Below are 27615 nucleotides of genomic sequence, written 5' to 3'. Positions count from 1 at the left end.
TAGTTTTACATATTTAAACATTTCCTATATTTTGCGAACAAAGTACTGAAGATTAAATAAAAGAATTAGCTGACACGGTTGTATTTGTATAGAGAAACAATAATTAAGTAGAATATATTTTAGTCCAGAAGATTATATTTGAAATCATTCTTCTCATTTTTTATTTTTTTAATGCAAAAGTATGCTCTATATATAAACGCATTAACCAATACAGGGTCTATCATATTTACAAAAATATATGAGATAAATACCATAAAATGATCCTGCACAAAGTTCAAATAATAGTAGGGGACAAACGTGCAACGCACATTCCCAGAGATTAGTTATTCTAAAAGTGGGAAGATCCTAAGTTGAAAAGTTGAATTATCAAAAGTTAAACGGCATTTTTACCCCTCATCTAAACACTATTCCTATACTATTTTAACACCAAATAATAAATTTACCTACCAAAAAAAATGATAAATGAATCCATTAAATGGGAAATAAATCAATTAAATGACAAGATTCATGTATCAAAGACTTCTTCCATTATCTGTCATTATTATGCTCTTTAAAATTCAATGTATAATTCAATTTATTATAATAATTTATCTGTTTGCTTTCCCGCAAAAACCCTCACTCATCATATTATTATTTTTAACCGGCTGTTGAAAATTAATCCGTTAATTTTGTAGGATGTCAGTTGTTTTATTCAAGCCGTGAAGGATTGTCTCTTTTATCTTTTTCTATTCAATTGTTAAGCCTCTTTAATGACTTAATCCCACGTTCCATCAACTCTATAATTCCAAGTATCCAAAACGTACCAATTATTATTTGCAGTTATTTAATCACTGAATTGAATTGAATGATGCAATAAAAATAAAAGAATTCACTGATAATGAATCTTCAACTCTCTTCTGTTATAAATTTGGATAGCTAATTCCTATATATATAATGGTTCGGTAACCCTTTCTTTACTTCGTGTGCGCACTGTAATCTCTTTTCGGATTTGCTTTGCTCTAATATAGTGGCATTTTCTTGAATTGTGTTTGCTAACTAATTCTTATGTGTTTATCTTCATTTCAGGTTTTACTTTGCAAATGTGCACTCTTCACTTTTCAATCACATCATCAGGTACATAATAGATATACGATGTTTACAACTCTTCTTTTATTACCAGTGAATTTAACCGTGCTTCGCGCGATCTTTAAAGGAATAATTCTCGTTGGCGAATCAATCTTTTCTCTTCGATCAATTTTATATTCTCTCTACAGAAAAGGGTCAAAAATGCCCTTAAGCTATGAGAAATTGAACAAAAATGCCCTTTAGCTATGTGAAATTGAACAAAAATGCCCTCCTTTCACAGTTTAGTCCAAAATGGCCTTAAACTATACGAAATTGAACAAAAATGCCCCTATTGTTACTTTATTGGGTCAAAAATGCCCTTTTCCTAATAAGCATTGTTTTTTTTCTTTTTAAACACATTATTTTTATAAAAATATTATTTTTAAAGAAACTTTTCTTGTTTCTTTTCTTTTAAATCCCTTTACCTAATAAAAAGTGGAAGGTAATTTTTTCCTTCTTAATCTCATTTTATCAATTAAAATAAAATTACCCCATGTATTTTTTTTTAACTAATAATATATATCATATATATAAGAACCCCATCTGTAATTTTCATTTAAATAACGATAAAATTCTTTTTCCTAATAAAATAGGAAATATTCTTATCTCTTAATCTTTTCTGAATTGAAGTAGGATAAGCATTTGATGATAAAAAAAAAAAAAAATTCTAATAAAATATGAAATATCTAACACAACACATTTAGCACAAATGTTTTAAACATCTACAAATGGATTAATTTAATAGTTTCTCCCGATACAACAACACAACACTACCGACACATACATGAAGTTACGAAAATCTTCCAAAATAGATGCAAGAGCATTGAGAATAATGATGAGCTCTCTATTCAAAACTGCCCAATATTTTTTTGCAGCGAACTCAACCAACAGATTAATCATGGGATGTGTTAAATTACCTTTAAAAGAATTTCTTTATAATTAACATTAGCATATATGAAGTGCTCCATTGTCTTGGCCCTATGAATTTATGAGAATAGCTCTAGAAACCTGAAAAAGAACAAAACCAAATATTTACCTACTTCGCACCCAAAAAACTCAGTGAAATAACATGGAATGTAACAAAAAGAATTTCGAAAAACCAGTAGAATAGCCGTACTAACCAAAAGTTAATGTGGAGTTAAATAAGACATTAAACAAAACATACAGACCTAGAACATTGGAGTAATGCCAGAGCCTCCAGCAAGCGTTCCAAATGCTATGATTTGACCATAGGCTGGTACTTCAAGGATGTGAATGTATGAGTCCACTATAAATAAATCTTTTTAACTAAATAATTAGAATATAATTACAAATGAAACAGTGTTAATTGGAGCTTACCCCTTATCTAAACCCCCAAAATATCAAATTTCTTGGGTTGTAAAGCATTTCGGTGAGCTTTTGGTACTTCATCTACACCATCATTCTTCACGTGTATACCTAGTTATCCAAAAAGCACAACCATGGTAGATGAGCATAATCATTCAAAAATCTAAGATTATATAATACTACGGGGAGAAAGGAAGAAATACCTTGAATTTGTAAATACAAATGATGATTAATCCAAGAAAACGGTAAATATTATCCCTTTCATAGTTGGGATGAACGTGGGGGAATGCTCAGGAATACTAAATGTGTTTTAATTAATTAGCATTAAGTGATGTTACGTGGGCTGATACATGGGTCTGTGGCTTGATTACTGATACGTGCCCTTTAATCCAACATTTAATTTGTTAGGCTTTTTTAAGCAATTTAGTTAGAAGATTATGAAGAAAAAATTCATAAAAAATTCAAAAAAAAAAGGAGAAAAAAGATAATTGTCAATTGAGGCTATAGAGAGGTGCCACATCACCTTATATATGCCTAGCTTTATATTATATATAGATTTCACATAAATACAATATAATTTGCATGGAAACGTGATATATGTACAAGAGTTTTTAGAGGGACAACTACGTATATATACATCTTAAGGAGAAATATTTACGAAACGTGTCGATAGTTTTATATTTACAAAACATAACATTACAAACCCTATACAAAACATACTTTTAAAAAAAAAAAAAAAAAAAAAAATATTTTTTTATTTTTAAAAAAATATTTTTTTATTTTTTTAAAAAAAATATTTTTTTTATTATTTAGTTATTTATTTATTTATTTTTGTAATTTTTTAAAAATATTTTTTCGCTCAAAAATTTATGTATGAAAGTTGTATGAAATGTGTATATCTCGCTCAAGGCTTAAAAATTTCGCTCAAAATTTAGTGTATGAAAATGGTATGAAAAATGTATGAAATTTTTATATCTCGTTCAAGGCTTAAAAAATCCGCTCAAAATTGTGTGTAGGAAAACAATATGAAATTTGTATCTCACTCAAGTGTTAAAATTTCGCTCACATTTTCGTGTATAAAGTTCATGTTATGTTTCTGTAAAATTAATACAACTACAACAACATTGTATACAACTTTGATACAACATTCAAGACTTAAAATAATCGCTCAAATTTTTGTGTATCAAAAGTGTATATCTTGCTCAAGGCTTAAAAAATTCGCTCAAATTTTATGTATGAAGAACGTATGAAATGTGTATATCTCGATCAAGGCTTAAACATTACGCTCAAAATTTTATGCATGAGAATGGTATGAAATGTGTATATCTCGCTTAAGACTTAGAATTTCATTCACATTTTTTGTATACGTAGAATTTCATTCACATTTTTCGTATATAGAGTTCATATTAGGTTTCTGGAAAATTAATACATTTCTGAGAATGGTATGAAATTTGTATAAAGTTTTCGTTCACAATTTTGTGTATGAAAATTATATTAAAAATTTAAGCCACACATACACATTTCATACATTTTTCATACAGCTTTCATACACAAAAATTTGAGGTAATTTTTTAAGCCTTTGAGCAAAAAAAAAAAAATATATATATATATATAAAAATTATATAAAAAAATTATTTTTATATATATATATATTTTCGAAAAAAAAAACGATAAAAATTATTTTTAAGGAAAAAAAATTAAAATATTTATTTAAAAATATATATATATATATTTTCCGAAAATAAAATAAAAAACGAAAAATATATGAAAATCCGTCATGTTTCGTAAAATATCGTTATGTTTTGTAAATAAGAAAAACTATCGTCACGTTTCGTAAAAATTTCTCCTTAACATGTATATATATATAGATACATGTAGTTTTCCCTTTTTTAGAAGTAGAAAAAAATATAAACTTCAGACCCTTGTTTGTCATCAATTGAGATCAAATTGGCTGGCTCAACACAACCTAGCCCAGTCCACATTGGCAGCAGCCCAACCCAGCCCGACCTATCATTTGAATGGACTTCTTAATTAAGATTCTAGTCCAACCCAGTCCTGTACGGGCGTGTACTAGCTCGTGGGGCGTGAATGTCTCTTCTAAAATTAAAATTATACTCCCTTCACCCTAATTGATTTTCACCCCCTAACTTTGTTTAAAAAATCAAATTCCCTCTTAACTTTGAGCAATATTCATTCTACCCCCTTTATCCTAATAGACTTTTTAAAATTCCTATTTTAACCTTACTTTATCAACTTGTCTTTTTTTCTTTTACTTCTTTAGAATCATGATTTTTTTTTTTAATCTATGTAACAAATTTTCTATAAAAAATAAATATTATTTTCGAGATGAAAAAGGAAAAGTGAGAAATACTAGTTAAGTATATAACTTAATGTCGTTCGATAACGAAATAAATGAGAATAATTTTTTTTTTTTTAAAATAATGATCAAAACTCTGATATCTACTTATACAAGTAAAAATAATAGGTAATAATAACTTTATAAATATATTTTAATGCAGGTAATACAAAATAATTAATAAAATAGAGGTATATTCCATAACAAATTCCTAAAAGATTATCTATATATATTGTAAATGAATTTTAAATTATAATTTGAAATATTCCATTAATGACAACTAAAGCTCGCTTCTATACCGACAATAGAAAATAAGAGAGAAACTGAAACTATATATATATATATATATATATATATATATATATATATATATATAGAGAGAGAGAGAGAGAGAGAGAGAGAGAGAGATGCATGTACATACATAATATACTTAATCCATGTAATACTAAAATATCAAACATAAAAAGTAACATTAGATTTTGTGATAAATTTATAAAAGGATTATTCTACCTATTATATGAATTTAAATAAAAATCTACACATACCTAGGTTAAATGAATAAATTTTATATAATAGAAAAAGGTATTACATAGATGGAGGATTGAAAATGTCAAGGGTAAAATAGACATCGCATAGGATAAATGGGGGAAAACGTTTATTGTTCATAGTTGAGGGAGGAGTTTAATTTTGAAAGCAAAGTTGGGGGGTCAAATTGATTTTCACCCAATTTATGTGATACTTTTTGCTTTTCTAGAGTTGATTTGACTAAACTTTAAAACTAAGTTGTATTAGATTAACTCACTATTTTAAAATTAAAAGTTATATATTTGAAAAGTACTATAAGTTACCACTTTTATCATATCAATTTGGTAAAAAATATATTTTAAAATATTAGTCAAAATTTCATACAGTTTGAATCTTGGGAAATAAACTTATCACATAAATTGAGACAGAGGGAGTAGTTGTTACCCGTCAAAAGTTGATGCGTTCTCTCCCAAAGGTTGAAATTACCTTGGGTGATTAAAACTTCAAAGAACATGTATCTAGTTATCTATATTGACGTGTTGGAATTGGATAAAGAGGAATTAATGGCATTTGCCTATTAGTCTTGACTTATTTCAAGCAAAGATCATTTCTCGTCCACAGCGTTGTTAAGATTGACGTGTTGGAATTGGATAAAGAGAAATTAATGGCATTTCCCTATTAGTCTGACTTATTTCAAGCAAAGATCATTTCTCGTCCACAGCGTTGTGTCTTGAACATTTTTTAACTTGGTTAATTAAAGTAGTGTCTTCGAGTAGATGCTATCAATATTTTATACTTTAAAAATATTGATTGAAAAGTGTAAAGAACTTAACTTTGTTCTACAGTTGTGTTATGAGTTTTCTATTAATTATTAAAACTATTTAATTGTTGAGAAAAGTAAACTTACAAGAAAGAGGATTTTGGGAATAAATGATATATTGAAGACTTGAAGTAATGAGTTTTATATATATGTACTGGTCTTTATTTGTCTTTCATATGTTTATTTCTAACGGGTTAACTTCTTTAATGAATTATAAGACTAGGGATTAAGATTTAGTGTTTTTTTTTTTTTTTTTTTTTTAAAGACCAGCCCGTCTGAAGAACAAAAATTGAAGACCAACACAAAATAGGGCACAAAAGTGCAAATAACCCGCTATGATTTGGTGAATTACGAAACAGTCTTCATTTTTTTTTTGCGCTGATTGTCCTTCTTTTGGGTTGGTCTTTAAATTTTGCCTCTCATATTTGTGGTCTTTAATTTTTTCCCTTCATATTTGTGGTATTTAAGTTTTGCCCTTTGCTTGAAAAGGTAGACGAATACCTGAGGTTCTGGGTTTGAACCCCTGCTCAGGCATAAAATAAAAAAATAATTTCGCAAGGCAAGGCTGGGGGGCGTGTATGCCGGATCAAGGAAAAACTAAAGTTATGCCAGATCCGGCATAAATAAAAGTCTACCCCATAAGGTAGAACTTTTCCTTAAGGCATAGTTTAATTATGCCTTATGGGACAGACTTTTAGTTAAGGTATAACTAAAAGTATGCCCCATAAGGCGGAACTTTTTCCTTAAGGCACAACTAAAAGTTTTCCTTGAAAAGTAAAATAAAAATAAAAATATATGTCTCAAGACAAAGTCTGCTCCCTCCGATAGAAATTTAGTTAAGCATAACTAAAAGTACGCCATTAAAGGGCAAAATGTTATATCAACTGGAAATTCAAATTCTGCCTTGCGAATTTTTTTAAAATTTTTTCTATTTTTCTTGAAATTTATTCGAAATCACTATCTAAAGAACCTAAATTTTAGGCGAAGAACAAAAATTAAAGACCACCAATTTGAGGGACAAATGTTAAAGACCACCCCAAAAGAAGGAAATTCTGCGAATTGGCCTACAGTCTTTAATGCTTCGGCCCATGCCTGCTGCCAGCCTAATCCAACCTTATGAGGCAGATGGGCTGATAGGGAATAAGGCGAAGAAGTCCCAATATTAAATGGGCTAGAAAAATGTTATATCAACTAGAAATTTTCATCAGTTTTCCCTTTTTGTCTAATTGTTTAGTAAATAATTTTTTCTATTTTTCTTGAAATTTATAAATATTTTAAATCACTATCTAAAGATCCCTTTGGAGCAAACATAAATAGTATGAGTAAACGTTAGATGTAAGGCTAAAACGTAGATGATTGCAAACGTTAGATGACCATAATAGGTTTTGTCTGTAAGGTTGAGCAATGTATAAGAAAAATTAGACCGAGACTAACGTTGCCGAGAAGAATAATTTATTAAGGGCTATATTTACACAATGTTTTAAAAAAGGACAAAATCTAAATAGTTACTTAAAAAATTTGTAATCGTATCGCTCCCCCATTTCCCCTTCCCCTGTCCCTATGTAATAGAAAATTTTCAAAAAAAAAAAAAAAAAAAAAAAAAAAGGACTTAAAAAAGGGACATTTGCTAATCGGATTGGATTGGCATGCTCATGGGCCAAGTCCATTTGATGGCCCTGGAAGGAATTCTCTCAAGTAAAACTGTATTTTTTTTGTGAGGCTAGTCTCTTGACGTTACATTAACTTGAGGGAAGTTCCTCAAAGTCGTAAAAAGATTTCTTCCTTGTCATCATTTTTATCAATTACTCCTATCTTTCGATAGAATTTGTAATTTTTTCTTGAAAGTTTATTAGTAGTTTAAAATAAAATCAATAAAAGTCAGTAGCAGTATAGTAGAAAAGGCTGGGAAACAAATCAGGTCACATGGTCAATCATGCGCCACTTATAGTTTCATAATCAGATCATTTTATGTCTTTGAAATTGCTCTAAATACACGGCAAAATATTTCTTATGATAAGTTCCATGGTTTACAAATCAATATGGTAATAATTATTTGTACTTCATATGCATGCACAGAATATACAAAAAGTCTTGCGCTTAAATTAAAACTGGGCAAAAATTGAAACAAGTTTCTTCATATTGAAAAACACTTATAATTAAAAAATACACTTATAATTAAACTTACTGAATCATAAATACTGGTACAATATTAGCGAAACAAATGCAACAAGTAACAGACACACAACAAACTTAAGCCAATTACAAATAAATCACTCCCCAACATAACATGTAACATCATAGTGCTACTTTATTTAGTACTAAGATACTCCATAGCTCCCACATAAAACTCATAAACTTCAAATCATGAAAACATAGGAAGCCATGAAAAGAAGGATGGCAACAACAACTTGAATTGGAACCTTCAAAGAGCTTCCATTAGATGTACTGCTGCTTCCTGTCGCCTTTGGTACCTGCTCAATCAGTCGATGAAAATAATATGAAAAATGAACATATAATTTTTAGATACATATAATAGTTATAAATAATGAATTATCTAACCGATCATTTTCATCCTTTTCCTCTTGATATATAGTTCATATATTTGTTCATGAGATCTCGCCTATATGCAAAGTATGTATGCTCAAAGTCGAGATAAATTGATGAGGAGAATTACCGTAGCTTAATAAATGATATAAATAAATAGTCTATTAACGATAAATATTTTAGGATACAAATTATTCTTACAACATAGACCAATTAATTTGGAATTGAGGTACAGTAGATTGATTGTTCAAATATTTGCTAGGAGTAATAATTACTACTAGCTAGTGTTTTAGTCCAAAAAGATCGATGATCATGACATAGCACAAATTACTTTTTGGCTACTAGTTCAGTTTATATACGTATGTTACTTAAACCAAACCATATAGTTGTATATTGTTTTAGTAAAGTATCTATATTAACATTAACATGTTGTCGCACGTGCATGTTATGGAAATTATAGAATTTTACATTTAATGAGGTCGTAAAATAGATAATCAAGTAGGATATATATATATATATATATCTCTATATATATATATATATATATATATATATATATATTGTGCGTGCTAGTATTGAGGGAGTTACCTGTCACAGCTACATGGCCAGTCGAAGAATCTGGAGTTCCTTCCGTAGGTGCACCCTCTGGAGAAATTATCGGTGCATTACCAGCTATGAAATATTAATTAATAGCAGAATTTAAACATATATCAAAGTTAAAAAACATTCAAACACTAACATACAATAAAATGTAGCTAATTGTTTGTAACCAGCTTGTGAATTTGTAAAAGAAACTCTTACATGAGACACAATATCCACAGGACATTAATTACTACTGTGAGTTACATGTCTCAAAATCATTTCAACTTCTTCAAATGATTTCCAGTACGTTTCATGTACAACAAATTTTGCACATATGAAAATTGTTTTTAAGTTCTAAAAATATGTACATAATCTGATAATCAATTTCACTTATAAAGTAATTATAGATAGCGTGTCGGGATCAAGATTTTCATTATGGGAATTCAAAATATAACGAAGTGAACACACGAAATACTAAGGTAATTCAACTTATAGTAAATACAAATAAATGTAACTTTCCAGAAAAGCAATATGTCAATTGACTCCTCTTGGACAAAGGTAGTTGCACCTCTAATTACAGGTAAATTTCTATGATTAACTTTAATTAGTAACATTAAAAAAAATATAACTGACCTGTTATGATCACCCAAACTACACTGATCATGTAAAAGATCTTTATACTGTCATAAATATAGTAACCTAAATCCATATGAAAAACAGACGTTTAATTAGCTATAGATCATGAGTACTTACCATTACATTTACTAACAGGAGGAGTTTGCAAGTTGCATGCACTAGGCAACGCAAGTGCTTGAGTTTGATTAATTTGAACGCCTAATGATGAACCACCACCATTCACAATGACACAAAGGCACCGTGGCTTAGACTGCAACACCCCAGAGAGGGCGGAGCAGCAAGAGGCCGACGGCTTTGTCGCGCTTCCGGTGACAAAGCTAAGGCATGAAGCCATAGTCATAAGTGTGCTTGTGCAATCAGATTGAGCCATGACCACTTGTACTGAAATCATGGTCATTATTGGAAGTAAGGCCATGCATATTATAATTCCTTTTGAAGCCATTCTTGGAGAAAATAATTGTATTTATCTTTTTTAGCACACACAATCCTCCTAAGGAAGATGATGATTTCTCCAAAGGAAGAAGATGGCTTGTGTGTGCCTTAGCTTTGTGAGTAATGTTCTAAGCATGCAGTGGGGGATTTATAGTGTCTAATTTGAGTGACTAATTATTTGTCTTAGGGCGTGTTTGGTATGACGAAGAATATTTTTCTTAAAAATAAGTGATCTTCTTATTAATTGTCTATTGTTCAACAACAACAACAACAACATACACAGCTAAGTAAAATTAAATGGAAAATTGTTCGGTAAGTAAAATTAAATGGAAAATTGTATCCAATATAGTAATGGGGTGGGATGGAGGTATTAATTAGGGGTGAAGAGTGGACAATTACTATGGAATGCCACTTATGAATCTTTATTTTCCGTAAAAAGTCTTTTTCTTTATGTTTAAAGAGCTTATTTTTCTATCTAATGACAAACCAAACATGAAAAAAGGGGAAAACATTTTCTCCGTACCAAACATGCCCTCAAAGTTTTTTTTCCCCTTTAGAAGGGATTTAGGGTTGAAAGTGACAAATCACAGAAGGGATTACATTGGTTAACTAATGTAAGAGTTATGAGGTAAGATTTTGGAAGTTTTGTGAACACGGCATTATCCATAACGTGTCACTAAGACTAATCAAGTCGGAGATTAATTTATTCAACTATAGTATTAGAAAATAAAATGTACGCATGCATGCCGTGAAATTTATACGGCTATAGTCGGCTACAATGTATTACCTAAGACTTTGGCAAGAGGGAAAGTTGCCTGTATGCATAGGCATCCTATAGCTGTAAGCTGATGACCTAACTCCAAGAAATTAGTATATATGCACATTTAGGGACTAGTCAACTAGTGTTGTATAATTGAGTCAATAAAATGAATATAAAATACACAAGGTCTAAGAAAATTCGTCATTCATCCAAGCTATGATCTGCTAAGAAGATTAATTTATTCATTGTTCTCATGAAAGAAAACTTACTATTTCATAATCGATGCTCTTCGTTAGAGGGCAAGTGGAAGCCGCCATAAGCACTTGGTAAACTGTTGTTCGTTCTCCCTTATTAAATATTTTGAAAATTTATTTATTGATTCCGAGTTTAAATCTTATATTGTGATAATACAAAAGTGTTTTTACCATTCTAAAAGGTAATTAAGAAAGAAAAAGGAGAAAAATATCAAGTGGGCTCTTGTCCTACTTATTGCAAAGCATTCGTTCATTTCCTTTTTTCTTTCTTTCTATTTTAAACGAATCGTTTTTTTCTTCCTTTCCCATGCGAGATTTCGTTGTTTTAGGTGAAACAATGATGAAACATTTTAAGAACAGATGTGGATTCAGGATTTGAAGTTTATACGTTTTAGTAATTTCACAATAATAATAATAATCGGATGACGGAACATGTACTAATATTCAACATATATTTAAAAAGTAGTGAACCCCTCAAACATAATATATTAATATAAACATTAGGAAAAATTACGTGATCTAACTAATTAAGCCACTTAATTATCTCTTTTAGCAATACTTTCAAATTATTACCTAACATAACTATAGTTTACAAAACATAACAATCACTTGATTTTAGGCTTCAATTTGATAAACTTAATCCCTTCCGATCCACTCTTTTCAGTTTTTTCTCGTCCTCCGTTTCCAAATTTTCATGGCAGCATGAGTTGGTTTTAGGGAAGACTCAGAGTACTGCTGGAGGTGCAAAATACTGACACCATTATCTAGTTTTATTCTCACCTGTTTCAACTTTCAAACCCACATTGTGTGAATCATAGGCTGCTCATTGTTGATCTAGCAACTGGTCATACACTAATCTGGGCTTTATAAACTATCGGGGAGTGTGTATCGGGCCAGCTGCTTCAATTGGGCTTCAAGTGACTGCTTCTGTAATTGGGCTTCTTGATCAGTGGTAAGTCCAAGTCCAATTTTAACAGAGTGCAGATGGTGTTATCTTCTTATTAGTGATAACTGATAACATTGAATGTTAAATGTGGAAAATAATGTTTACATTTAGTTGAAACACAAGTAAATTGTTGAGTAGGTCCCTCAGGACATGTAAAAAATAGTAAATGCGTGGTAGTTCACGCGCGTATAAAAAGCAACTTATTTTTTTTGTTCACGCGGTTATTCACGCGGTGAATGTTACTGTTTCACGTTTTAAAACTTATAAATAGAGTTCTAGCTTCATTTGGAAAACACCAAGAAAATCTCAAAATAAATGGGTCAATTATTTTTTTGAAAATTTTATTTTAAGAAAAATAGAAATGATATTGTAGTAAGGTGGAAAAATCAAACACTTTTCAAAAAATTTATACTCGTTAACAACTTATAAATTCAATCCAAACGTGATATCGCTCTATTAGTGATAACATTGAATGTTAAATGTGGAAAATAATGTTTACATTTAGTTGAAACACAAGTAAATGACCTAGAGTGAAATTTAAGACATACAGTGCAAATGACTTACCATCGATAATGCAAGTCGTTTCTCTTTGGTGTGCAATATTTTCTTTCAGAAAAGTTATTTAGTTCAAGGCAACAAAACATTAAAATATGATTTTATCAAAAAAGATATTGTTGAAAATTATATAGGGAAAAGGGTAAAAAATGCCCCTCTATTTTTGGGAAAGGGCTAAAAATATCCTCGGTTATAAATTTGGGTAAAAATTTCCCCTTTCGTCATTAAAGTTTTCAAATACACCCCTATCTTAACGGAAATCCCCAAATCCTTGAAAATAACTCGATTTCATTTTTAAACCCGCTTCATTTAAACTCGACCCAACTACACAAAAAACCCATATGCGACCAACTTGTTCCTGAGTTATACATCTGGAGCCACTAGGCATAGCCTCATAGGAGCAACTAACCCATATGGGTTTTTTATTTAGTTGGGTCGGGTTTAAATGGAGCTGGTTTAAAAAATGAAATCAAGTTATTTTGGGGATTTCCGTTAAGACATGGGTATATTTGAAAACTTTAACGATAGGAGGGGTATTTTTAACCAAAATTTGTAATGAAGTATATTTTTAGCCCTTTTCCCAAAGTAGAGGGGTATTTTTGACCCTTTTCCCAAATATATAACCGGATACCAAATACATGATAAATTTCTCGCACACAATGGCCTGTGAATTGTGATTACTGAATATATTGTACAATTACCTGTGTTACTTTTTTTAATAGGTCCATCCAGGGGACTGAGGGGAGTATATTGATAAGTCAAAAGGAGGTAGAGAGTGGGGCTAAAGCCTGACCTCTGTTTACAAATAAGACCAGATTTCAATTTGACATAATCAATATACAGGATGGAGATAATTTACCTTTGCAATAGGCAATAGCCATCAACATTGAGTTTGTACACTCAAATAGCAGGACATTTCCAACTCACTGGAATGATAGACAATTGAGGCCTGATTCTTTCCACAACTGGAAAGATATTAATTAGGAAAAGAAGGGAAGAAGTTTAGAGTGGTAAATTGAGTTGTAACTTGTAAGCGTTCTCTGCTTCAGCATGGTGATTTGCTCAATCACTTTGTTAGTAGTAGACATTACCTGTATTATTTGACACTTGGCTTATTGAGAGCCTCACCAGAGACAGAAGTCCCTTGGCTGGAATGACTAATTGACCCATCACAAGAAAACGATTGTAATACTAATTAATTTCATCCATTTCAATTATATCGATCTATCAACTAAACAAGATTAGCTTTTATGCTTTCTGGCATTTACTTGCTTCTATAAAGGCATTTTCTTTATTTGATGGGAAGTAAAAATAATTTTTTAGCTAGACCCATTTGATACACACATCGGTAGTGCGCAGAATTTTTAGTAATTGGTGTTAACATATAAAGATGTAAACAAATGAACATTCATCGTAATGGTATTATATTAAAAGAGACAAACTGAACTATGAAGCACAATTAAAATATTGTTACAAGTCCTTTCAATAATTTTCTTAAAAAAATGTATGCATGATAATCTCGTTAGAGATACTTTTAAGTAAGCCTTTTTTCATTTTAAGACAAAGGAGTTTTGGCATATTGGTTTAGTTTCTTATAAGAAGATTGAGGTTCAAATCAACTTTTAACATATGAGGGCAAAAAATTCAAGACATATATATCTAAGCGGAGGCTCAAACCCCTGATCGTGATTAAACGTATAGTGTGTTCAATAGATTGGACTAGAAATTGCACATCATACATTGCTAGTGTCAATTTATATCTATACGTTATTTTTCATTTTTGCATAATGTATATTTAGTATAAAATTTGACCAATAGCTAGCCTTGTTGAGTGACACCGCTGGCCTAAGGTGGCTCCGCCCACCCACACTTTATATATATTCATTTGTTTATTTGCACTATTTGTATAATTGTATTTTGGTTTGGTAATTAAGAGAAAAAGTATTTTGTTTGTTGTTTTCAAGGCTAAATATAGATCTTCTTCTATGTAGTTCGACACTACAATGCCATTGAGATAGATATCTCCGTTTTCTACTCGAGGATAACTAATGATCAGAAAAGTTCTTTGGGTCTCTTCTAACTTCAAACTTACGTGTTAGTAATAACAATTATGTGCCACGGCAAGCAAAGCCATGGAGACAAAAGCAGCAAAACTATTGGAGTGTTTGTATAAAAGTTTGTTAAGGTTGTTGAACTTCAAACACCTGCTAATCTTAATTCAACTACTATAATTAATTTTCTTCATTATCTTCTCAGAAATTCTCCTTTATAAATTCCCCATTCATTCTCTCTACTTAACCATTACTGATCACAACTATTACTGATCACAACTTACATGTACAATTTCCAAAAACCAATCGTATCCTAAAAATTTCTCAATTATAGTTAGTGTGACTCAAACTTTTGACCTATCAATTGAAAGTAGAAACGACATGGCTTTTAAGCACTTAACTTCACCAATTTTGGTTCTTTCATGGTTGTTGATCGCGTCTTATCGGACTGTTGAAGGGCAAATAATCAGTACGCCATGTACAGGATCAATGATAACTAGTTTTACACCTTGTGTGAATTTCTTGACGAGTAGCAGCAGCAATGGGACTTCACCAACTGAAGATTGCTGCAATGCACTGAGAACTATGATGACCAACAGCACCAATTGCCTCTGCCTTATTGTAACGGGAGGCATTCCCTTCCAAATGCCGATGAATCCCAACATAGCTATGTCTCTTCCTCGTGCTTGTAACATGCCTGGTGTTCCCCTCAAATGCAAAGGTACAATTCTACTTCTTGGAGACTAAAATTTATATCCATATGATCCATAATAAGTGTCATTTTAGCCTTTGGCATACCCCTTAAGAAAAATGCTAGTAATTCCTAAAAAAAAATAAGTATTTTGACTTAGTTACATATTTGGAGTTAATTAAAAGACTTCTAGCTTAGGGATATGTAAATAAGGGACAAATTTGAAAAAATACAATTAATTCCTTCTTGATTTTGTAAAAATGACACTTATTTGGTCCAAAATGAAAAAGCCAAAAGAACACTTATTATGGACCGGAGGAAGTATCATTTAACTATATACACTCATAATCTAAAACAATTGAAATTTGTAAGTATAAATTAATGTTTCTTCAACCTTAATTTTATGTGATGAATTTTGACTAAACATAAACTTTAAAAAAGAAACAAAGAAAGAAAGAAAGGTTTTTGAAATTTGTGATCTAAAAAGGATTATCGATTGTGTGGATATAAATTATCTAAGAGTAATAAGTTTAAAGTTAAATTATTTTGAAATATACATTTCATTCTATTTGGAACAGAAAAAAAAATTAAATGCAAAAATTCATTTATACTGATCAGTTTATAGAAGTTAAACTCAAGTCAGATTAATTAACTTTATTCTGGGTTATGAGTTATGACTTCTAATTTATAAAAAAGTATATTTTGAAATATTTGCATCTTGGCAAGAAGTAGGTGGTCTACTTCCTAGCACCCTTTCGGTATTCGTCGTTTATCCATTAGGCACCTAATGGATTACGCCACAAATTCGTTGTTTTTATTTATTTTTGGTGCATTTATTTGCTTTTGATAGTATTAGACTATTAGCTTCTTGCCATTTTAATTTTTTTTCCTATAAAGAAATTGGTTACATCACGCTTGGTTATTTTCTTTTACTTGCAGCCCCCAGTCCACCTACGGTTGTTGCGCCAGGTACTTTTTTATGTTTTCCAATTGCACACTTTATATATTATTGAAATATAAATGCTTGTTAATTAATACTGTACTTATTTTTTTCCTATATAATTAGGTCCACGTAGTGATGCTGGATCTCCAAGTGCTTCACCAACAGCTGCTCCTACTAGCGCTCCTCGTAATCCTAAAGGTGCTTACACAATTTTGTACATATTTACAGCATATACAAAATTTAGACTATATATTTATTTTTATTACTCTCTCTCAATTTATGTGATACATATAAATCACAATAATTAACAATTTAAAATATTTAAAGGACATACAAATAAATTGAAGTAATTTTTTTTTGTTTGATTCTTGAAATCCGAAGGTATCACAAACTTCTAAGTTTAATACAATATGATTTAACTCAAGTACAAATTTTTCTCAGATTCCACTGTTTCCCCGCCATCGCCATTGAATTCATCGCCACCGGGTGATGAAATTCCAAGTCTAACTCCACCATCTCCGCCGGTGGATTCTTCAACTCCGGCGACAAATTCTGGCAGTCAAACTCCGGTTACACCATCAGCTGCACCTACTCTTGGTTATGGAATTTCATCATTATTGGCTGCTTTTGGAGCAATTGTTTTGAGCTTGTATTAGTAGAATTTGATATATGACTACAAATCTATTAATTAAAATATATTCCTTTATTTATGTGGGGGATGAGGTTATAGCATTTATTTTCATATTTTGTAACGAAATTACCAGAATTATTCATTAGTGACGACGTAGATGTTGTATAGAAACATAAGAACATAGTGTACTTATTATATTAGTATTATATCAGTACTTCTATTTGATTTAACGAATTTATGTTATGTACTTCATTAAGTTTTTCTTTATGAATCTTCTGTAAATTTAATTCGGTGCTTATTAAGTTCTCAATTGGGAAATGACGCTGAAAGTTAAATTCATTCAGCTGAGAAAGAGCTTGTTAAGTACTGCCATTAATAGGCTTCTTTGCAAATACAGTGGTACCCAATATTCATGTGCATTTGGATCTTGTATTTGCTAAAATATTTAGGAAAAGAGGAAAATTCAAAAGGGCTAGCACACAATCATAATTTTGCGTTAAATAAACAATTACAGAGGAATTACAAGTCATTCAAAACTTTGCAAAATTTATTTGAAGAATTTGGTCGTTAATTACAAGGAAACAAAGAGGAAATGATCTCTTGTTAAATTTAAAAGAAGAAAATGATCCTACAAAGATTTTCTGAGTTATATTGTAACAAACCAATTTTCAACACAAACACTGATGTATATTATAATTACTAGAACGGAATTACACTGAAAGAACAACAATTACTGGGAATTAAGGAAGCAATGAAGGATAACGAGGAGGGGATGAGGAACATAGAGAATTGGGGATGAGAAGCACAGTCATTGCCTAATCATAATCACAATTCACATAACCGTTCTTTCTAACCCGTCGTCATTTTTAACAGTTGCTGCTTGCTAATTGGACCTGAATCCCAAATAAAACTCTCTAATATTATACTCGGCCCAATATTCTCAGCTGGATTAGTCTTAGTTATCACTTCTAGCCCATAGGCCCTTATAGAGTGTGCATGGTTCACGACATATATTCATCAATTTCTTATGTTAAATTTTCCAATCTCATGTGAAAATAGTCCTATAACTAAAAAGAACATTTGTAATAATCAAAAAATTGATATACATAAAACAAACGATAAAAAGAGGGGAAAAAAGAAAAGTTTTAACTTAATCTTAAAAACTTGACTATATTGAGTATTTTGTTGACTATATTAGCTTCTTAAGAACTTCCGGCTGACTCGATTCAATTTTTTTTTTCCATCTCTCTCACCACCCGTCTCTTAATTCTATAACTCATAATGTTTTGATCCTTGAATCCTTGGCTAAAAGAGAAATTTAAATAACCGTAAATTACATTGAGCTTTCGGTCATTGAATTGTTTTCACTAATTTTACATCATAATGTCTGCCCGAATGAATTATTTGATACTAAAAATGTTCAGAAAAGTGAAAATATCAAAATGTGAAGGACCATTCAGAACTTTGAAGAATTAGAAATACATCAACAACACTGGCTAGATTAAGATAGATCCAAGACTGAATTGTGTGACATCCTTTGTAACACGTTACTCTTGTAATACTTCAATCTGATTGTTCTTCAAAGCGGTCTTCTATTAATTCTGTAATTCTTCTTCTTCTTCTTCTTCTTCTTCAATTTTATCCCTTTATTGTGGGAAGGTAATTATTAAACGTAAACAAAATAGACATACGTCACACGTTTTAGAACCCAGAGATAGATAAACAAGTTCAAAAATAAAAGAAGAAAAAAAGGTTACAAGTAATCAAAGTTCTTCTAGGTCAAGAATTGGATATATGGTAAACGACACCTAACTATATCTCGCAATATTGGTCTATTTTGATACCACCTGTATGGTTAAGACATTCCTAGCATTATTTAATGATTTATTGGTTATTACCAATTACTCTTCCTATTTCCTTTTGAGTTCAAGTTTAGTATGCACTCGACGCGTAAAAGGTTGTTTACACAATCATATCACTTAATCTCTAATAACTGGATAAGCATCTATAGTTAATTTGATAAAAGTTATATATGTAATTAATTTATTATTTCAAGTTAAAAGTCTATGATAGTATGAAGTATTTTATATATATATAACATAAAAATGGGCGAAATTGATGAACTTTTTTTTATTGGATTCTAAATAATGATCACTTAATAATTCTAATAGCCTGTTTGGCCAAGTTTATTTTTCTTCAAATTTTTTTATTTTTTTCCAATAAGTGCTTATTTTGAAAAATTGAGGTGTTTGTCCAAGATTTTGGGAGAAAATAAGTGCTTCTGGGGAGTAGCAGAAGTAGTTTTATAGAAACTAAAAAACTAGCTTCTGCCCAAAAGCACTTTTTTGAAAAACATTTTTGAGAAAAATACACTTAGAAGCACTTTTTAAAAGTTTGGCCAAACACGAATTGCTATTCAAAAGTGCTTTTTAAATTAATCTGCCAAACACAATCAGCTTTTCACCAAAAATATTTTTTTTTATAAATATTTTTGAAAAAAGTACTTTTCAAAATACGTTGATTTTAGAAGTTTGGCCAAACGTGCTACTCTATAAGATAGAATCTTGAACTTAGTTATGTTTAATAAGTAAAGTATTTTAAATAAGAATACAACTTGAATGCTTACTAATTGTATGCATTTCAAGTTTAATTGTTTGAACAAATCTATCCCATGTCTCCAAAATATATTATGCCCAATAAAAAAATAAGAACATTCTTTCCATCTCGCTCTCTCCCTTTCTTAAATGAGTACATCTGTACATATTCATCATGTAATCACAAACGAAATCATGCATTTCTTTAGTTATAATAAGGAAGTCAATGAATATATTTTGTCTCATTTAAAACACTAGTTACCTTCTAAGGATTTCCAAAGTCAGAACCCATACAAAGAAAAAAGAACTTGCAAGGTCACCTAAATACTCTGTTTGATTTGTAGTTAGTTAAGGTAGTTGAGCTTCAAAAACACTTTGGACTTTCGTATTTTCTTCCCTCCATTTTCTTCTGAAACCTAAATTTTACATCTATAAAATACACTTCTTGTAATCATTCTCTCACAACCAACATCAAGTTCTTACACAATTCCCTTTCACATTGTTTTACCATTCTTTAAAATCTCATTAAAAAGAAGGAAAAAGTAAACCTCAAATGGAAGGGTACAAATTCTTGAAGGATTTTCGACGATTTGTTGTACCATTTTTGGCCATTGTTTTGATGTTTTTCAGCATCCAAGTTAGGGGGCAAATTAATACAGCATGTAGCGCCGCAATGTTACGTAGCTTTAACCCTTGCATAAACTTCATTAGCAGTGGGGGTTCAGGTTCACCAACATCAGCTTGTTGTCAATCTCTCAAGGAACTTACGGCGAGTGGCAAAGATTGCCTATGCCTTATTGTTACTGGAAATGTTCCTTTTAAAGTACCAAACAGAAATGTCGTAATTTCCCTACCCAAAGCTTGTAACAATGGTGGTGTTCCCGTTGAATGCAAAGGTAATCAAGCATTTTCCCAACATCTTTTTTTTGGTTCTCTTCATTCTTTTCTCATCCAAAGTTCTATACTTTTTGTTTCAGTCTTACCATCTTAGCTTACTATATGGCTGATTTAGCAATTAAAATGACAATAACACCCTTTACCTTGAGTTTTAGCTCCAGCGCTAGTGGCTAAGTCAGTTATCTATATAAGGGGATTCAAAAATAATAATCCGTAGAATGTCATTGTTAGCATTCAAACTTGTGAATAAAAGCAACTTTTGCACCCCCTTTACCACTACACGAGAATTTTATGTGGAGCGTACATTTCTTTAGGTGTTACGACTTATGAGGGTATAAGTGTCATTTGGTAGCCAAATTTGCTTGTTGTTGAACTAAGATGTATATTAAAGCTTAAAGTGGTGGTTTTATTGTTAGTTGGCAGAGTTGAATTTCTGGCATATGTCTGATGTTTATCTTTGCCCCAGCTAGTAATTGAATGTTGAGCTATTGATTTGGTGACTAATTCTGTTTTCCATTTTCAAAATGGCAGCTTCTTCTAACCCTCTTCCAGCTCCAGGTACCAAAACAACTCAATTTATCCAATCTTACACATATTTTTCCAGATAGTAGACGGGAAAAAAATAAAATCATTTCCTTAAAAAAAAAAAGTTACGTGTGACAGGTCCAGCTGCCTTAGTACCATCAGGATCTCCAAGATTTCCGAATCCTAGATCACCTGCAGCTCCTAGCCCTGAAGGTAAAATTCAACATTTCTCGCGAATTTTATTAAACTTGATGAATTCTATAAGGTCTAAATGTCTAATTTGGCTTAAGTATGATAGGATTTGTTAATTTGGTTCATGTAAATTAATGGCAGGTGATGATGTTCCTGAACCATTCGATCCTCCTTCAGGACCAGTGGGTGATACAACACCATCTCCACCAAATGGCGGCGGCTTAGGAAATCCATACAATGGATTTTCACCGCCATCTTTATCAGATGGCGGCTCTGGAAATCCTGATACAAGTTCAGGATTCAGGCCTGATTTGACTCCTTCCTCTGCCACGGATTCAGGGAGACTTTCAGTATTTGTTGTTCTAGCAGCCTGTGGAGCAATTGCCTTGAAGTTGTACTGAATTGATTCCCCCTCACTCCCTTTTGGCATTTTGAGATGTACTAGTAGTTTATGAACATTTTTTTGGTGTGTGTATACATTGGAGAACAGGTTGGAAATATTTTTTGTTGTGTCTTGTAATCAAGTTGTACTGCAATATAATGAATTTTTTTTGGGTTTTTGATATTTATATTTTTCAATTCTTCCTTCTTTTTTTGAGAAAGAAGCTGTAAAACTTCCCTCCCCTGTTACCAATAGAATTTGATTACTGATCAGTTGGTGTTTCCTACAAATTTATAAGGTTATAATGACAAAAAAGGATCCTCTTGAAGGATCACGTTACTCAACATAGGAGTACTTCAGTAATGACCTTAGCATAATTTGCAAGGTTTCATCCAACTGCTTTCTTCTTTGACTTAATTAGATGTGTCAAATTTAGTGGCCAAAATATAGTTCCCCTGCTTAGGTTTGGAAAGCAAGAAAGATTAGCAGAATGACGATTGGCCAAAAAAAAAAAAAAAAAAGCCTAAAACTAGAGAGAGGCCTTACGAGGGCAAAACTAGAGAGCGGCCTTACGAGGGCTCTTTCCGCTTACAGCGGTTGTGAGTACGAGTAGGAAAGTTAGCCAATTTCTCCTGCCTAGTTTAGATAAAGCACCCCTTATCGCCCCACGATATCCCGGTTAGGACACAAAGCTTACTCTATTCCTAAAATAGCAGATTCCATAACAGCATTCTGCCTATTGGAAAACAGAACACTCGTGTCACACACTTGGCCCATTTGCCTTGCAAAGAGTTCAAACCCACTTGAAATTGGAAAGGGAAATCGGCATAGTACTGGAAAGTACTGATTAGGGGTTCATCCCTCAATGTAGCACTACTTGAAAGTCAGGATAAATTCCACTCTCAGTTAGTACGTACCTTTTTTTTTTTTAAAGCAAAAACTCTTAATCGTTGGTATCCCATACCCATGATCTATAGAATCCTCATCCACCTCAAACTCATTGAATCAAAATCAATATTAATATCTTATAAGTTTCAAGTATTGCTCTGACGTTCTTATATCAGTAACTAGAACAGAATCCAATTGGATTCTTCTCTTTGATCCAGATATTCAAAATTGAAAACTAGCTTCGTTTCTTCTGACTATTGATATTTTGTAACACAATGGCCTTCAATTGTCAGGAATCATCTGTTCAAAGGACTATTTACATATGTTACATGGATCTTTCTCAAATATATTGTTTGTAAAGTTGGTTATATTACAAAATAAAATAAATAGAAATACGTCAAAAAAAATTGATGGAACAAATTGCATAATCAGTTGAACCGGGCCATTATCAGTAGAGAATGAATTGTGAAAAGTTGAGCCCAAAAATGGAAGAAAAAGAAGTCTAAAAATGTTTTTTGTTTTGTTTTTTGTTCAGGTGTGGCTTTGATCCTATTTCGCGCTTGTTAATTTACCTGCATTTGATTTTTAGTTCATTTTTAGGTGTATACATGAATCTACTTATATGAATTTTCAAAATCAAATTTTATCGTTATAAAAAAAAAATCAACTAACATTAGACTACTTGAAAGTAAATGTTGTTAATCTGAGCCTTCCTTTCCCGCCTATTCGCTACTTTCTTCCACGCACAAAAACACCTCTCAGAGTCTCAGTAAAATCAGTTTCCACTAATCTGTTACAACAACAATCTCTCTCAATCAAAAAACAAAAAATAACTGTCTCTCTTTCTCTCTCTAGACCAATGGCTGAAGTACACGTACTCCTCTTTGTTTCCCTTATTCTCCTACTCACCGCCGGCACACTTCAAGCACAACCAGAACAACTACCGTCGTCTTCATCAACCGGCTGTGCCGATGAACTTGTAGCGTTTTCTCCATGTCTTCCTTACATTTCTGAGTCGCCTAACAATATCTCCGATACGCCTCCTATTCAGTGTTGCGACAACTTCGCGAAGGCTTTTGATGATAATACTGCTATTTGCCTTTGTTACCTCGTTCATAACCCTCAGATCCTTGGATTTCCTATCAGTTCCGTGAAACTGTTGTCGTTAACTTCTGTTTGTCCTGTGAAGGAGAAACAAGGCGAGGAGATATTTTCTCTCGAGTCTCTCTGTTCAGGTGTGGCTTCGATCTGATTTCGAGCTTGTTTAATTTACCTGCATTTGATTTTTAGTTCATTTTTAGGTGTATACATGAATCTACATATATGAATTGAAATTTTATCGTTATAGACTGATGCTAACATTATACTACTTGAAAGTAAATGTTGTTAATCTGAGCCTATAGTTTGAATTAGTTGCTCTGTTTTGACAAGTGTGTGATACTTCGGTTTCAGGTATTATCTTAAAAATGTATACTAGTTTGATTATTTTGATATGAGGATAATTCTGGCTTACTTAATCATGTAGTATCTGCATAGAAATGATTTCAGTTGAGCGCTGAAAATTTTCAATCCGATTTCGCGCTTGTTTACCTACATTTGATTTTTATATATTTTCAGGTGTATACACATGCTATATTTCGTATCTCTGAGTGAATAAATCTACTACTATATGAATTAGAAGTTTGTCGTTATGGACTGATAGTAACATTATACTACTTGAAAGTAAATGTTGTTAATCGAGTCTAAGATTTGAATTAGTTGCTCTGTTTCAAAATGCAGTTTGATATATACTTCCGTTTCACATATTCAGGCAAATTGTGAGTTAATCGATATTTTAAAAATGTTAATATGATTACTAATTTTTATACGAGGAGAATTCCAGCTTATGATTCAATTAGCTCTTAAAGTTAGTTAAATCTCGATAGAGAGGAGAATTTCTCTCTCGAGTCTCTCTGTTCAGGTGTGGTTTTGATCCGATCTCGCGCTTGTTTTAAGTACTTACTAAATTTGATTTTTAGTTCATTTTCAGGTGTATACACATATACTATATTCGTATCTCTGACTTAATGAATCTACTATATGAATTTAAATTTTATCGTTATATGGACTGATAGTAACATTATGTATATGCTTGAAAGTAGATGTTGTTAATCGAGTCTATGATTTGAATTAGTTGCTCTGTATCAAAATGTTTGATATATACTTCCGTTTCACATATTATACTAATTGCGATTTAATCGATACTTTAAAAATGTATATTTCATGTTACGTTTGATCGTTTTGGTATGAGGAGAATACTAGCTTACGTAATCGTGTACTAGTTTCTAAATAAAAATGATTCAATTGAGCTCTAAAAGTTAGTCAAATCTCGATAGACAAAAATGGCAAAACAAATTGGAACAAATTGGGCTTTTGGTATATATTGGTTCTCGGTAGAGTTTCCGAATGTGCTGTTTATCTCTGTATAGTACTTGTTATTTCACTGTAAGTTGAAAATCTCATTTAGCTAATGCATCCATTTGTTGTTTTGAGTAATCCGCCACATATAGCTTGTCATCAAGTGAACACAAAGGAAGAACTTCTACTGTTCTACATGTATATGCACAAATGTTGTTACTACTATCAATTATCCTGTTGTTACTACTATTACTTGCTTCAAGTTCTTATGGATGTGAAAGATATTTCTAGTAGTTACAGTATTACAGATGTGAAAGTAGGAAGTAAGATGAATTCTTATTGAATCCCCTAATTTTGAAGACAGATCTTACATGTAATAATCCATATTAATTTACTAAGGGTTAAACAATGAACTTTATGTAAAAAGCACATCTTATAAACTACTTGTAATGCATGCATCAGTTGTAAGTATGTCCAATCCACTTGGTAGATCATGATCCCAAAGTTGCATTAACTTAAATGAATTGCAACTTAGCCATATGTGACTTAAGTCCATCTGCAGTAGCAGTAACTACATGACAGTTCCAAACTGAGCACTACCCGTCCCCAAGCACCAATATATACCATAACCTTTTTCTCTTTTGCCCATTTGGTTTGCTAATTTGATACTTGAGTTTGATTCACCATTCATGTTATCTGGAATCCTTTAGGGATACATATATGAATTGATATACTTGCAAGAGTTCTGTAACACACACACACACACACACATTTTACACCTGTTCGATGGAAATATGTTATAGTTCACTACACAGAAGATTTTTGAAGAACAATCAAAGATTAGCCATTTCATTCAGAATACAAAATATTTGTCGATGTTAACTATTTTGTTTTCCGTGACTCAGGACCAACTATGCTGCCTCCTTTTCGAACGATAACAGGTAATTCTCCTTTGATCTTTTGCCATAATCAAACTGGTGATACTACTTATTCACAATCTCCTGATCACTTCATTGTGTAAAATTTTCTAGCAGATCACAGGGATTCAAGTTCAGGTCCGAGGAGTCCTAGCCCTGGCCCTAGCCCAAATCGTAAACGTAGACCTACCCCACCACGCAATCCACCCCCAGGCAAGTTACTACAATTGATCTTATCTCTCCTCTGATTCTTCAAGCTTATAACTTTGACATTCCAACTATTCCCTTCCATTTTCATGAATACATTGCTACCCATTTAGGAGCACTACTGTATCTCTGAATAACATTTATAAGTTGATAAGCAAAATTCACAAACTGCAGTTCTTAGAAGCTTAGGTACTACTAGCTTCGATGGACGAAAAAGGAAGGGCAGGAATAAAACAGGGGAACAAATTTTGAAGGGGGGAGATTGATTTTGTACCAGAAAAATTGAATTATCACTTTATTGCAGGTCATCGTGATCACCCTTCACCACCCTCCGATGTTGATGTTGATAATCCTTTCCCTGCTGCTCAGGCCTCACCACCCTGTACCTGTTCATCAGCCACAGGAATGATGTGCAATTACCGTCTATGGGTTCTTTCTGCAATGTCTATTTTCCTGCATCTCTCTTGCAAGCATGCAACTTAGGTAATAAACAGACAGTTCCACTGGAAGCTATTAAGTCAAAATCAGAGTTCTGTGGATAGATGTAAAACTACTGGCAAAAGAATTCTTTGTTAAATTCCTGTACTGGTTTGACATGCACTGCTTCAGTATCTGATGTACACATAATCTTCTTAGCCTATGATTGAAAAGCGATGCCAGGTGCAATTTGAGTAATTGGCGAGTCATTTATAGCAGCAAGTAGACCAAGCCCACTTCTATTATTACCCTTTCCAGAAAATCAGTCAGCATTACATTTCAATTTTAACAAGTCATTCTGGAGATTAGGAAATTCAAAATGCAAAGCATCATTCTGGTGTGTAATGTTGGTAATAATCTTATATGTTGGATCTGAGGTTCAACATGGCAGATATTTTCAATAAATGACAAACCTTTTTATCACTTAGCCCTTTCAATGAAGGTTTTATTCCATTAATTCTCCCGGAACTTTTTGGTCCTTCACTCAACTTGGTGTTGGGTCTAGAACGTTCTTCTTTTCCCAATCAAGAATGTGTCTTTTAGAGTTGTAGAAAATATACCATGCGCGCTCCAAAGTTTGAGAAGGTCAAGTGAAGTCACCCATCAACACATTTAGAATGTTAATCTAGTAAGGACATCGTAGGGGGTAAAAAAAGATCTGATTAGCTCCAAATGATCCATAAGAAGCTTCAATTTTGCTGTACGCATTCAACACATCCCACATACTTTTCTTGTGGAGCAAAAACGTTTTCTTTTTCACAAAATAAAGTAAGATGATAAGGTCATTTCTCTGGGACTATTTATAATCTCGTGTTACTAATCAATTAGTTAGCCAAAACATTCATCCACAGATAGCTTTTTATTCTTAATCTAAATTATTACTGTTTTGTTACTCAATCCATGCAAAACAGCTTCCAGCATCCCCACCTCCCAACTCTCTCTTTCACCCCCACCCCAATATTAATTCACTTGAAACTTGTCCT

General features: G+C 31.9%; 4 protein-coding genes across 4 annotated transcripts; 3 read left to right on the top strand and 1 right to left on the bottom strand.

Moving 5' to 3' along the window:
• Nucleotides 1-8302: 8302 nt before the first annotated feature.
• On the bottom strand, nucleotides 8303-10427 carry LOC132068519 (non-specific lipid transfer protein GPI-anchored 5-like). The gene is made up of 3 exons (XM_059462136.1): nucleotides 10011-10427; nucleotides 9271-9347; nucleotides 8303-8605 (listed from the first exon to the last, which is right to left on the bottom strand). Exons 1-3 carry the CDS (start codon nucleotides 10333-10335, stop codon nucleotides 8489-8491), a joined length of 519 nt encoding a protein of 172 aa, XP_059318119.1. The 5' UTR covers nucleotides 10336-10427; the 3' UTR covers nucleotides 8303-8488.
• A 4731-nt stretch (nucleotides 10428-15158) lies between these two features.
• On the top strand, nucleotides 15159-17343 carry LOC132068512 (non-specific lipid transfer protein GPI-anchored 20-like). Its single transcript, XM_059462124.1, has 4 exons — nucleotides 15159-15612; nucleotides 16522-16551; nucleotides 16649-16723; nucleotides 16967-17343. Exons 1-4 carry the CDS (start codon nucleotides 15273-15275, stop codon nucleotides 17179-17181), a joined length of 660 nt encoding a protein of 219 aa, XP_059318107.1. The 5' UTR covers nucleotides 15159-15272; the 3' UTR covers nucleotides 17182-17343.
• A 2758-nt stretch (nucleotides 17344-20101) lies between these two features.
• LOC132068504 (non-specific lipid transfer protein GPI-anchored 21-like) lies at nucleotides 20102-22014 on the top strand. The gene is made up of 4 exons (XM_059462113.1): nucleotides 20102-20646; nucleotides 21179-21205; nucleotides 21311-21385; nucleotides 21506-22014. Exons 1-4 carry the CDS (start codon nucleotides 20304-20306, stop codon nucleotides 21763-21765), a joined length of 705 nt encoding a protein of 234 aa, XP_059318096.1. The 5' UTR covers nucleotides 20102-20303; the 3' UTR covers nucleotides 21766-22014.
• Nucleotides 22015-23484: 1470 nt separating this feature from the next.
• LOC132061932 (non-specific lipid transfer protein GPI-anchored 25) lies at nucleotides 23485-26638 on the top strand. Its single transcript, XM_059454607.1, has 4 exons — nucleotides 23485-23869; nucleotides 25937-25972; nucleotides 26066-26165; nucleotides 26410-26638. Exons 1-4 carry the CDS (start codon nucleotides 23494-23496, stop codon nucleotides 26636-26638), a joined length of 741 nt encoding a protein of 246 aa, XP_059310590.1. The 5' UTR covers nucleotides 23485-23493.
• Nucleotides 26639-27615: the final 977 nt, after the last annotated feature.

Source organism: Lycium ferocissimum, chromosome 1, assembly GCF_029784015.1.
Source record: "Lycium ferocissimum isolate CSIRO_LF1 chromosome 1, AGI_CSIRO_Lferr_CH_V1, whole genome shotgun sequence".
Taxonomy (NCBI): domain Eukaryota; kingdom Viridiplantae; phylum Streptophyta; class Magnoliopsida; order Solanales; family Solanaceae; genus Lycium; species Lycium ferocissimum.
This window is presented reverse-complemented; position numbering and strand designations above follow the sequence as displayed.

What these genes read in the sequence shown, in the direction of transcription:
- LOC132068519 (XM_059462136.1), bottom strand. Translation starts at nt 10,335, where the DNA reads ATGGCTTCAAAAGGAATTATAATATGCATGGCCTTACTTCCAATAATG. An exon ending in TCCTGTTAGTAAATGTAATG is followed by an intron (nt 9,348 to 10,010) that starts GTAAGTACTCAT and finishes AATATTTCATAG; the next exon opens with CTGGTAATGCACCGATAATT. An exon ending in CTTCGACTGGCCATGTAGCT is followed by an intron (nt 8,606 to 9,270) that starts GTGACAGGTAAC and finishes CGACTGATTGAG; the next exon opens with CAGGTACCAAAGGCGACAGG.
- LOC132068504 (XM_059462113.1), top strand. Translation starts at nt 20,304, where the DNA reads ATGGAAGGGTACAAATTCTTGAAGGATTTTCGACGATTTGTTGTACCA. An exon ending in TGTTCCCGTTGAATGCAAAG is followed by an intron (nt 20,647 to 21,178) that starts GTAATCAAGCAT and finishes TCAAAATGGCAG; the next exon opens with CTTCTTCTAACCCTCTTCCA. An exon ending in TAACCCTCTTCCAGCTCCAG is followed by an intron (nt 21,206 to 21,310) that starts GTACCAAAACAA and finishes TACGTGTGACAG; the next exon opens with GTCCAGCTGCCTTAGTACCA.
- LOC132068512 (XM_059462124.1), top strand. Translation starts at nt 15,273, where the DNA reads ATGGCTTTTAAGCACTTAACTTCACCAATTTTGGTTCTTTCATGGTTG. An exon ending in TGTTCCCCTCAAATGCAAAG is followed by an intron (nt 15,613 to 16,521) that starts GTACAATTCTAC and finishes TTTTACTTGCAG; the next exon opens with CCCCCAGTCCACCTACGGTT. An exon ending in CGCTCCTCGTAATCCTAAAG is followed by an intron (nt 16,724 to 16,966) that starts GTGCTTACACAA and finishes AATTTTTCTCAG; the next exon opens with ATTCCACTGTTTCCCCGCCA.
- LOC132061932 (XM_059454607.1), top strand. Translation starts at nt 23,494, where the DNA reads ATGGCTGAAGTACACGTACTCCTCTTTGTTTCCCTTATTCTCCTACTC. An exon ending in TCTCGAGTCTCTCTGTTCAG is followed by an intron (nt 23,870 to 25,936) that starts GTGTGGCTTCGA and finishes TCCGTGACTCAG; the next exon opens with GACCAACTATGCTGCCTCCT. An exon ending in CGCAATCCACCCCCAGGCAA is followed by an intron (nt 26,166 to 26,409) that starts GTTACTACAATT and finishes CAAATTTTGAAG; the next exon opens with GGGGGAGATTGATTTTGTAC.